General features: G+C 34.3%; 1 protein-coding gene across 1 annotated transcript; it reads right to left on the minus strand.

The window, feature by feature from the left end:
• Positions 1 to 5907: 5907 nt before the first annotated feature.
• Positions 5908 to 11924, minus strand: LOC138330225 (carbohydrate sulfotransferase 14-like). Its single transcript, XM_069277689.1, has 3 exons — positions 11733 to 11924; positions 9468 to 9535; positions 5908 to 9289 (listed from the first exon to the last, which is right to left on the minus strand). The coding sequence occupies exons 1-3, from the start codon at positions 11833 to 11835 to the stop codon at positions 8147 to 8149; spliced, it is 1314 nt and encodes a 437-aa protein (XP_069133790.1). The 5' UTR covers positions 11836 to 11924; the 3' UTR covers positions 5908 to 8146.
• Between the last annotated feature and the right edge of the window lie 1117 nt (positions 11925 to 13041).

Genomic DNA, 13041 nt, shown 5'->3' on the forward strand with positions numbered 1-13041 from the left:
CTATTTAGCTTTCGAATAAACGAGCATGTGAAATACATATAGTTTATACATATCTATTGCCATATTAGCAACAGGATCAGGGCACAATTTAATTCTAACTTACAAACGCCATTTCCATTACATTTTTTTCAACACATATAATTATACAATAGTCGGGCAAAGAAAACCAGTCTAAGTGCATTCATTGGCCTTCCAAATGTTCTCACATATTAAAACGACGGTCAAGTTCTGCTTACGTTGCCCAGTTCTGACCATTGAAATAACTCTTTGAAAGCTAGGCTGCGTGGAAATGTAACCAAGGACATAGTCAGTCGGGAGGACATTTTAGGATTCCTAAACTATAAATTAATTTCTTCGCATGCAGAGAGGTTTTGACGGGGGATTTTATTTTTCTATTCCATAAGAAATTATGCCGGATACATTCACTCCATTTTTACAAACTTTAACTTTCCTTGCCCGACTGTTCACTTTAAGATGGCTTTTTATTATTAAAAAATATATCATTATTATTTTCTTAAAGGGAAACAGATAAGAGAGAAGAAAGAGACATGTTATTTACAGTCATTGAGACATGTTTCATATACAGTATACTAAAGTAATTAAAAAGAAACTTTGCACCATCCAGTACAGTCGACAATTCAAAAAAAACTATAACAATTAAAAACTTTCAACTTGTCTAATACCTATGTATAACATGATTTCTTTCGCTGTAAAATATAGTTTTGTAACAATATGTACACTAAATCTGTGATAAACTCCGAAAAGGAAATGATTTGTCTGACGTTTAGCGTTAGTTGAATCAACTGTCTTATTGTATAAAGAAAGATACTAGACGATAATATAGTATGCTGACAAAAGCATAGTAAATGCACAGGGACTTGTAACGTAGGTTGTGAGAAAGTCTGTTGTGTAACATGTGTACTAGGCCTATATACTATATAAAAGGACAAGGGAACCAACGGCTCGCTTGGAAGAGGTTAACTGCCTCTACAAAAGTCGCCCGTATTCGTCAAACATTGATAAATATGTACATAAATTTTTGACATGGAAAACACTACTTCAAACACGAAATAATATATTAACATACCTTTATTTCACTATTTAGGCCTAGTACACATGTATACACAACAGACTTTCTCACAACCTACGTTACAAGTCCCTGTGAGTAAATTAGGAAACTTCATTCAGATCTATAGTTACTTCCCTTAGTCTTCCCTTAGTATCACCGGCACAGGTTAGCAGTTTCAGAAGTCAAAGCACCATTTATCACAAAATGTGAAGAGTCAAAACATATTACGAATAGACATGTGCTTAAAATCCAAGAGTCAAATATGATTTTTGAGAGTAAAAACCACACTCTCTGTTGCCATTGGATGCCCTGAGGTCAAAATAAGGACGATTTAGATATAGCTACAATTTTACTTTTATTTTCAATATCAACGCCTCATCAACAATTTGAATCGATGTTTTCTCCCATACGATTACTGTTTACAAAACTTACCTAGCTAATTACATGTAGAGGATCTTACATAAGTGGCTTGATATGATAAATGTGAAAATGATTAAACGAGTTCAATAATATTGATAATGACGTCATAACTACTGTCCAAGTGACGTCGTAATAGTGTTATATTACACTTGCGTCTTACGATAATTATGACATGGCATGGTTGGACAAGCCAGCAATGAGATAAATCTACATGTATATAATATAATTACAACAGTTGAGAGAAAAAATAAGGCCTCAATTTTAGATGGATTAATATATATGGTGAACCACATATCTGCCCAAGATTTTATTATGACCTGGCCCCGCTTATATCATTAATGTTTTTTTTTTAATACACTTGAGGGATTTATTCATAAAGAAAATACGCCATCGTAGTTTGGATATGTCATTAATATATATATTAAATTGATATATTAATGGCATACATATTAATTTGATATTATGAATAGAAGTGGACCTAGGAGAGAACCTTGGGATACCCCAAGTAGATTTTATAGAAAACTAGCCTGATACTTTATATGTACATGTCCCAGACCAGGTCTACGCGCAACTCCTAATATATTAATTACGAACCAATGTTTCTTTTTTCTGAACAAACAGGTCACATTACATTATAAACCGAATGGACCTCTGGTTATGACGTTATCAAGATGGCGGAAATGGTCAATTTTGACCAAAAATAAAATAATAGAATGACTTTTTTTCGAATCGCTTTTTGTCAGTGGTCCGCATCCGTGCGTTTAAAAGTCATATTACCAATGTTTCTAAGAAAATACATAAGGGATACCTTTCATGCACACATTTGTATGTTCCCCTAGGACCATTGTATTGTGCATAATGCATTTTGGGATAGATTCGTCACCAAGATGGCCGACAGGCAGTTGGCATCTTGGATTTTGATAATTGAAGATTGTTATCGGTACTAATGAATCTGTCTCAAATTTCATATGTAGGCTCATCATGATCCCTATTTGTGCATACATGTATTGAATTTTGGGACTGATCCGTCAAGAAGATGGCTGCCATGTATTTTTAAATTTCGATATTTCAAATTGTTACCACTATTTTTCAGAAAGTACTGAAGAGAAACATATATACATAGAGATTGGAAACTCCTTCTTTGTCTTTGTTGACAGGCAGAAGGACCTCCGGTTTATAGGCATTTTGCCTTGGCTAACTACTTTTAAGTGTATTCTTTTAAACATGATTTTTTTGCATCAACATAAAGTTTAAACATTATATCATGGTTTGATGTGATCAGTTTTCCCGATTGCTGCTATTTAATATGATTTTTGAAAGCACGAAAATAAGCAATTTTACCTGGTTTTTCGAAAATCAGGCATTTAAAACCGGAAGTGCATTTTGTTTTATCAATAAATAAGTTAAAATATTATTTTTTCTATCCAATATCGTACTCAAACCATCTGAAAATTATTGAACTTTTACAACATATCAAAGTTATTCTTTTATATTCAACTATTTATGAGTTTATCTAAAAAACCCTAAGCACATACAGAGGTACATCTGCCGATCGTAAAATTGGAAGAGTTGCCAATCTCTATGTATATATGTTTCTGAATCTATCTAATGTCATGCATATTCTCCCCAAGAACCATAGTTGTTATGCATAATACATATTTGGATTGATCGGTCAGTGAAATGGCCGACATGTAGCCATCTTGGATTTTGATAGTTAAAGTTTGTTATCACTATTTTTCCAAAAAGTTTTGAAGGGATCTGTCTCACTCCTTGAACATATGTTTCAATTTGAGCAACATTTGGTTGTGTACATTGCAACAGGATGGATTTAGGCAGCCATCTTGAATTTTGATAATTTAATGTTGCTACTGCTATTTCTTAGAAAGTTCTACAGTTATCTTTCTCATATTCAACGTATAATTTCCCCCACTTGTGCATGTTATATTCATAATTATAAATCCCAATCCTGTTATTTGTACACCTTATTTGTTATATTAGATCAATAGATGAACACAGTCCATTTGCTATCCAAAATGAGAATAATTCTGCTTTGTTAAAATTCCTATATGTTCAATGAGGGTAAAGAGGGATGTTTTTCCTTTACACAAATAACTAATGCAAAAGTGACAAAAATACAATGGCCGCTGAGATGGCCACATCCTCGGTAATCCACTGTCAGCAATGTATCATATTAAAGTTAGTGTGTATATCGCCTGGGTTACTGAAGATGAGATGGCCGCTATTTTTATGATATCATGACCGAAAGTGCATCTTCTAGACAATTTTACCTGTTGATTCATAATCGCAGTGGAAATTCACCAAAAAATATCATCTCATCGCTCCGTTCATTTTTTGCGAATGATTTGTTTGTTTTTGTTTTGTTTGTTTGTTTGTTGCACTTCTAAGGAAACACACACATGAAAATATAAGAAGAAGAAAAATCAATCTTCAAAATTCAATCCTTCACACTGACAGCTTCAGTTTGCGGCCACCATTATTTTACCCACTGTAAAAAATCCCACCAGCGTGAATGCGATGCTTTGAAACACAGGGACCTGGCACGAAAATTTTTAACCAATAGTATACATACATATATTATAGTATCAAGGGTATAAACTCGGCGATCGAGAAAAACGGACCTATTTTTTTAAAACCATGAATATTTTAATAAATGGGTTCTATACAACATTGACGGATATCTTACCTTAAAGAGAAATAATTTATCTTTCCATTGAGTGATTGAGTGCTTGATAACCGTCACCGCCATGTTTCATTTGTTCTTCGGAACGCTTCTCGAGTTTACTCACAAGCACAACATTACATAATTTGCATAATGTAGTCACGATATGTAAAGTCGAGAAGCGTTCCGAGAGAGAAATGAACATGGCGGCGATGGTCAAAGTAAGTGAGCTACACGACTGTTTAAATGTAGTTTCTACAAAGTACTGGTCATGACACCTCCAAAGGAGATTGTGGATGAACCCAGTTATGGGTAATGTTTACCACCACAAGCGTAGATTTTGTGATTTTGGCTTGGTTTTTGAGGTACCCATTAGAGCCGAGACGACATTTCGACCGGACAGGGAAATGTCTACCTAGCATATTTTTCGTAAATTTCCTGATTCATCAAGCCATAACTTCGTCAATACTTGGCCAATTTTGTTCATCAAGCACTCAATGGAAAGATAAATCATTTCTCTTTAAGGTAAGATATCCGTCAATGTTGTATAGAACCCATTTATTAAAATAATCGCGGTTTAAAAAAGAATAGGTCCGTTTTTCTCGATCGCCGAGTTCATACCCTTGATACTATATAATATGTATATATGTATACTGTTAGTTTAAAAAATCGTGCCAGGTCCCTGTGCTTTGAAATGAGCTCATTATATAATCAAGCATTTCAAACGCTGTAATGATCCGACGAACGTAATCTTCATCCGACAGAAGTTCAGGGCTATTGCTCAATATTTGAAAGCGTTCTAGTGATAGACCACCTTCCAATAAAATCAGCTGACCAAAAACGGAATAGCTGTTACAGTAATAACATTTTCTTCCTTCTCTTATGTGGATTTCCTTCTTAAATGGGGGTTATGGGACAAGGATAGAGTGTGAATATATGAACAAAAAATAAACAGAGAATTCGGGTCCGTTATTTCCATTAATTGAACCTTTTAACAGTGCATAATTAATGGTAACTGAAACATCTAGCGGCGCCATATCTTCACTTATATTACAAGTGAAATGCATTCTGACCTGCCTAGAGCTTCTTCCCTTCGTTCATTCCTTAACTTTCAGTTCTGACAAAGATATAAAATCTGGGTAGATCAGACTGACGTCAATGGTATCAATTTAATACTCCATTTGATCCACAAATAAATAAAAAAAAAAAGTATGTGCCATTCTGTCGTTTTTGATCCAATTTCAATAAGTCATCTGGATACATATCCTATTCAAAACAATTTATATAATTATTAATACATTAAAACATTTGCCAAAATAATCAAATTTTTCGATTGGGAACAATTTGATACATTTGTTATGAAAAATGCTTGAGTGAAAGCCCTTCTGCGAAAGGGAAATACACTGCTTTTTTACATTTTTCATTGTTTTGTGTTTGTTTGCTTTTTTGTTTATTTGGAACTGATCATGAGTAGTCTCCCTTTTACTTAATTTATATGAGAGTTGTGTCCCATGAAATATTAACTCGAAATTAATTAAATATTTAAAGTAATTAAAAATATATATATATCAATTTATTTTGAAAAGATATGAATGGATGAGATGTAATATCAAGTAAATGATAAATATATATGAAATGAATGTGAAAGTGACGAAAGGTCCTTCTGTGAAAGGAAAACTTTGTTTTTGTTATATGCCTATTGAATATTTATTTTTTTAAAGAAAAATGCTTGAAACAGTTTGGTTTTATAGTTATCATGTTTTTTATTAATTTCTAATCCCATTTTATATGCATTATAACGGTTAATGTAGACCAACTTTGTTTCGCGACTATTAAATTCCGCGATTTTCATTTCAATACAATCTCGCGAAAATTCAAATTCGCGGATTTAGCAATTGAATAATAATTTATATCAATATAGATGACGTAGGTATTAATTCACAGTGATAAACTTTCGCGAATTGAAGTCGATCGCAAAATTCGCGAAAGTAAATCGCACGCGGATAAAAGTTGATTTACAGTATCTTAATTTGAATTATAACACCAGTGGCAGAGGGAAAAAAACTCAAACACGGATATTCACTTCACATATTTTACATGAAATACATTTTTACTGTCGATCGCCAACGAATTTAGTCATTAGTAATACAAACGATCAGTGTTTATGGATCACCAACTTTTCAATACAAAGAAATATAATACATGTTATCGTTAAGATACTTTAATTCACAATATAATCGCGAGATGCAAATTCGAACGCGCCGAATTCAAATGTTCCGCGAACATTTGCATGAATGGCAAAATGAATGAACGGTTTTCAATAGGATCCCTTAATGTTGAATATATGTATTAGCAAATATGTTGGAAATAGCGGTGACGCGTTCTGTATATGCCAATACATTGTGGTTTACTATACTATTCAAGTATGAAGATCAATAAAAACACACAATAGTTATTGAAAATTGACTATAAAAATAATTGTTTTTTATATTGCATCGTAAATGCATGGATCACATTGTTAACAAAAAAATGTACCGCCAAATGAATACACTCGACGAGTTGAAAGAAAACATGAGTGATCATTGGAAAAATCAACCTTTAAATTTCTGCATGACTGTTCCCGGACTGGCTAAAACAAGATGATATGACGGGCAATGATTGCAACCCACCTAATCCTCGAGTGGACATTGTCGATAGCAATAGGTTGCGATGCGCATACTCCTCGCATCGTTGTTAGCCATGCATAGGTTAATTGCGATCCAAATTATAACCTTTGGGTAACAACGATGAACTATATAAACACAATATAAGGGTCAGGTTTTATCTAGATTATTTTTTGAATAGGTTGCACGGAACGCCACAATGGCTGCTTGGTATTTACATTCGAAAGCACTCCTAGAAGTTTAATTAAGGAGGTTAAAAACGTCACTGACATCATTACCCTACCTGAACTTTGGACGCCAACCTACTCAAGTTCAACGAAGGTAGTCACTTGCTTTTTATATTAGAGTTGTCTCCCCTTACCTGACATATTTGATGGCAATATTATATTAATTACCTGGTATATATACACAATGTAAATTAATTATTTGCAATTACAAATATCAATTTATTTTAAATGGATATGAATGACTGAGACGTAATGATGAATAAATGATGAATATATCTGTAAATAATGTGAAAGCGGTGAAAGTTTGTGTTCAAGATTAGAATAATCTATTTAAATAAGGAAATTTGTGTGCTTGTCCTTCTGTGAAAGGAACATAATGTTATTTATATGCTTATTGAATAAAAAAAAATTAAAAATAAAGGTAGTCACTGGTCAAAGATTACGAAGGAGGTAATGTACGAAACTGTTCTTGGTCACCCGCATACATGTTTTGAAAGGCATAGAACGTCAAACCACTCCCAACCATTCTCGATGCTCCAGAGGTTCTAATCACTTTACGATCCCCACACCACTGGAGTATCTCAGAGGAAAATCTGAAACAATGCCAGGCCAGCAAATATTTCCTTTTCAGACTACAGAGGCAGCGACGCCCAACTTCAAAGCCACACAGTCAACCACAGTGTACCGTTATACGACTCTTTTGATGTGTATCAAAGGACAAAGTTACATGCTTTGTTCTGCTGCATCCAGGTTTGCTATGAGATCGTTCAGGGGTGTAGAGATCGTAAGTGATCAGAACCCCTGGAATATCGAGGATGGACGCCAACGTAATGATGAATAAATGATCAACGAAGGTCAACGAAGATCAACGAAGGTCAACGAAGGTGGTCACTAGCCAAGGTCTACGAAACTGTCCTTCGTCACCTAAGGCATATAACGTCATACCATTCCCCAAGCTACTCAAAATTTTTAATTACGTGAGATAATTTCATCAGGGACACGATTTCTTTTGGAACGCACAATATCAACTAATTTCAATATCCATAAGATGAAACACACAATAATACATATCCATGTAGTTATCAATTTATAATTTTAACTCGAATGGCTCCCACTTTAAAAATTTCTTATGTTTCTTTCCTATGATTTTTTCATACCCAAACAAAGTAAAATCAGGATGAAATATTGAATTAAATTTTTCTAAATCGTTTAACGGTACCGATTCATAAGCCATCACAATTGCTTGTTCTTTAGATAGCTCTTTATCAGATTGTGTCATAGGAAAACGCTTCATATAATTAGCTATTACGTTTAGAAAATCCGATTTTGTGATCTTTGGCTTTTTCTTGATCAGATCATAAGGAAAATCTGCCAGCTGACTTAATACACCTCTTATTTGCAGAACTTTCCATGCACGTTCTAGTGCCTGAGGAAGGGACATACATGAAGGTCTGCGTACGACAACATCGTAGGCTCGATCAACTGTTAACGAAATGGCTTCTTTTTCGTTGCCTTGGTTCATTTTTGAAATGTCAACAACTTCTTGGAGATTTTGACTTTTTAGTAAATTCTCCAGATCTTCCTTAAAAGATTCGATTTTTCCAATGAAGTCATATTGCAGTCGACATGGCCGACAACCGTCAAACATTGGATACCAGTGAGGATTTCGGTGTTTTCCGGATGTTTCTGACTCAATTACGTGCTGGATGAATTCCGGAAATGTACTGTCATGACCACATGTTTTTGATTTTTCTGATAGATTTTTACGGTGATTTTTTAAAATTATTCTTCCGGTCTTCTCCCAAAATATGAAGTTATTTGTGAAAATTTTATCGACATATCCAGAGAGCATGCGCGTATATGGATGACGGACAAACATGAACTTAGCGGAGCGCATTGACACCGCCAATGCCTCATCGAAGTGGATGTCCTGAAATGTTTTGAATGGTATTGAGTGGGCGGCATTTCCTGTTATACTAAACGGATCGTGAACATGTTTATGCCCGTATATGATATGAAGAACTTGTTTCAGAAAGGTAGAACCAACCTTTGGTAAATCACAAAACAGAAGATCTACTTTATCGTCATAAATGATATGTTTTCGCATTTGCATTTCCGAAAGAGTTCCTGAATAGTTCTTCCCTGGTAATAACTGACATTCTTTGAGCAGGTTTTTCCTACGCTGGGATTGAACTGGATCCACAAATATGTTGTTTAATGGCTTGGATGACTGTAAAATGAGAAACAAATACCAATATTAAGAACGAATCGTTATTTGTTTTTTAGAAATGGTATTATGAAGTTGTATCATAAACTGAATCAGCATGCATTCGTTTGGAACGCCATCAAAATTTAATAAAGATGGTTAATTCTGAAACCTCATGGTAAAGTAGTGTACATGTACTTACACTAGTTTCTTTATAAATAGAGCTACGTGAGTCGGAATCCAAACCATCGATGGCAAACGACCTTTCAGCTGAAATATAAAAACAAATACCCCTGTAACATTTCCAGACGATTTTTATGATTATTGAATGCACCAGATCTCAATAAATTAACCCTTACTGCATGAATATCTATAAATTTTAAATCGATCAATTACCAATCTTATTAAAGTTAGACTTGTTGTTCCGCTCCACTACGATACTCTACGGTTTACGTTATGCTTCAATACAAAGTCCAACATCTCCCTATTAGGGGTCACCTCAGCATGACCCCTGTGGTAAGCCAATCAACGTTTCGCGTAAGAAAATACGGTGTGGTTGGTGTGCTTGATTCTCTCGGAAGAATAAACGGCTATTAGTTTGCCCCGAGAAATTCCGATTCTATATCAGGGGTCATGCTCAGTTGACGCTTTGTTGGGGCGTTGTAAGATCTTGTATTGGAGCTGTAACATATAGAGCATCGTAGTGGACCGGAATTACAAGTCTAATTTTAATTGAATTGGAACAATTACATGTATAATTGAAAAAAATACCTTTCCAATACCCGTGGTCTTAAATTGTCTTAACACCAATGAAATCCATACACCACATTTTGCAAATATGTCGTTTTTTAATTTGTAGGTAAGATTATTTTTAATTGCGAGTGATTTCAGGCTTTTCTCACTTGAAAAATATTGGTATTGTATGTTTGCATTTAACTAAGTATTAAAGATGCTCCATCGCCGACAGAGCATAAATGATACTGATATTTTTTACCAATAAATGGTGTTTACCCATATAGATGTATATCTAATTAATACAAAAAAGTAATATAAAAATAAATTTGATCCAGCAAAATAATTATGTAATCGACCAGACGATCGCTTTAATACATTTTCTTTTCGCAACAAATCAAATTGCATGTATCTCTAATGGCCGAACGTACGGTCTAAATAACGAAAAAACACAAACCCGAAAGAAAGAAACAAAACAATAACTATATACACAATGTACCTAGTTGTACACGGGTTTTGAACGTGTCCTTTTTTTCCATCCATCTATTAATCTGTCTGTACACACGTCCTTACAGGCAGAATTTTACACACTGCATATGGCACACGAACATACTTCCACATACATGTATGATTTTATTAACTTAGACAGACAAACAAACAAACACACGAACAAATGACAGACGGATGCAGTGTTCTCCCTTAAGGATTTTTTTCCAGCTGGTCGTAAAGATCGGCTGACCCTTAAAGTTACTGGTCCTGACTGAAAGTTACTGGTCCTGACTGAAAGTTACTGGTTCTGACTGAAAGTTACTGGTCCTGACTGAAAGTTACTGGTCCTGACTGAAAGTTACTGGTTCTGACTGAAAGTTACTGGTCCTGACTGAAAGTTACTGATCCTGACAGAAAGTTACTGGCCCTGACTGAAAGTTACCGATCCTGACTGAAAGTTACTGGTCCTTACCAAGTTACAATTTATCCTTGTAGTTTATTTACTAGCAAAGTAATAGTTTTACTAACAAAAATACCCCAACATCTGTTTAGTATCTTGCGCTCTCGGCAAAGTTGGCTGGAAACCAGAATATTACCAAAATTTGTTTTGTACAGTTTGATCTTCAACCTTTCTACATTTCTATTTCCATTTTAATTTTGTATTTCGTCTATCTGGACCAAAACATTGCCGGTCAAAGGACCAGTTACATGGCAATTATTTTCAAAATGTTTGTCATGATGCAGTCTCGTAAATACATTCTATATCTTTGGTTTCAGTAATGGAAAGCCCTAATAACGTGCTTTACTTTTGGTGGATGCACAATCAGTGCAGGGCATTTAAGCATTGAAGGTCTTTCAGTTAGCATTCATAGCTAATATGAATGCCAATTAGACAGAGGCAAACTCAAAATGAAGCGTGCTATTTATTTATATTCACTTGAAAATTTCATTAAGATTGTTGTATATTTGATGTATCAGATGACTGAAAATGATATTTGGAAATCGAATATTTTTTAATCATATTTTTTATCTATTTCTTCTTAATACGAAAATGATCAAGATTTCAAAGTGGTACAGTGTACCCGAGGAGATGAACGTAATGGACTTCCTTCGTGAAAAAAAAATTGTGAATACCCGAGTACGATTTTATTTTATTTTTTTTTAATTATTTTTTCTTTTATTCTTAATACAAAATAATATCAAGACTTTAATTTGGTATCAGAAAAGTTGGATGCAATGTTCTTACTTTTCATAATCCTTTCATCCTCGTAGGAAAGGTTGAGTACGCCTTGTAGAACCAGTACAACGCCGCAGATGAAAATGACGAGAAGGGATTTCTCGGTAGACATTGGGCCGTTGACGAATCAAATCTCACAGCGGTATATCTTTCAGAAGCTAAAGTCTACATCCCGAGTGTCTGAAAAGAAAATGATAAAATATTCTTTTGTTCGGGATTATGTTTGTAAATTCTGTAAAGTCTTACTTAGGGAAACTGTCTTTAGCTGTTTATGAGAACAACACATACTTAAATATGCTTTTAAATATACGTTCCGCTCCAATACAAGATCTATTAACTCCTCGCTAGGGGGGTCATCTCTGCAAGACCCCTATGGTTAGCCAATCAGCGTTTCACCTACGAAATCTTTTATGTGGTTGATTCTCTCGTAACGTATCAACGATAAACAGTATGCCCCAAGATGTTCCAATTCTAGGCCAGGGGTCATGCTGAGGTGACCCCGAAAGGGGCGTTGTTAGATTTTGTATTGGAGTGTAACTTAGAGCATCGTAGAGGAGGGGAATCGCAAATCTAATTTTCAAATCTAATTTTAATTAGATTGATGAAACTAGTATACTCAATTCATTTCCCGATGAAGATTCTGGATCACGTACTGAATTCTAAACAGCTACAATATTCACGTTATATACCCCAGTTTCTTACCATTTATCATCATTAAGAATGCTATGATTTAATAAAAATAGTGTTAATAAGTTATATAGAGTTGTACCAACTGTAGTTTTACTTGACCAGTAGGTTTCATTAAAATTTACATTAAATATCACGTCTGTACCTTTCTTAGGTTGTACCAACTGTAGTTTTACTTGACCAGTAGGTTTCATTAAAATTTACATTAAATATCACGTCTGTACCTTTCTTAGGTTGTACCAACTGTAGTTTTACTTGACCAGTAGGTTTCATTAAAATTTACATTAAATATCACGTCTGTACCTTTCTTAGGTTGTACCAACTGTAGTTTTACTTGACCAGTAGGTTTCATTAAAATTTACATTAAATATCACGTCTGTACCTTTCTTAGGTTGTACCAACTGTAGTTTTACTTGACCAGTAGGTTTCATTAAAATTTACATTAAATATCACGTCTGTACCTTTCTTAGGTTGTACCAACTGTAGTTTTACTTGACCAGTAGGTTTCATTAAAATTTACATTAAATATCACGTCTGTACCTTTCTTAGGTTGTACCAACTGTAGTTTTACTTGACCAGTAGGTTTCATTAAGATTTACATTAAATATCACGTCTGTACCTTTCTTAGGTT

Source organism: Argopecten irradians, chromosome 8, assembly GCF_041381155.1.
Source record: "Argopecten irradians isolate NY chromosome 8, Ai_NY, whole genome shotgun sequence".
Taxonomy (NCBI): Eukaryota; Metazoa; Mollusca; class Bivalvia; order Pectinida; family Pectinidae; genus Argopecten; species Argopecten irradians.

Coding starts and splice junctions, on each gene's coding strand:
- LOC138330225 (XM_069277689.1), bottom strand. CDS start 11,835: ATGTCTACCGAGAAATCCCTTCTCGTCATTTTCATCTGCGGCGTTGTA. Junction 9,536..11,732: donor GGATGAAAGGATTATGAAAA/GTAAGAACATTG, acceptor TTTATATTTCAG/CTGAAAGGTCGTTTGCCATC. Junction 9,290..9,467: donor CTATTTATAAAGAAACTAGT/GTAAGTACATGT, acceptor CTCATTTTACAG/TCATCCAAGCCATTAAACAA.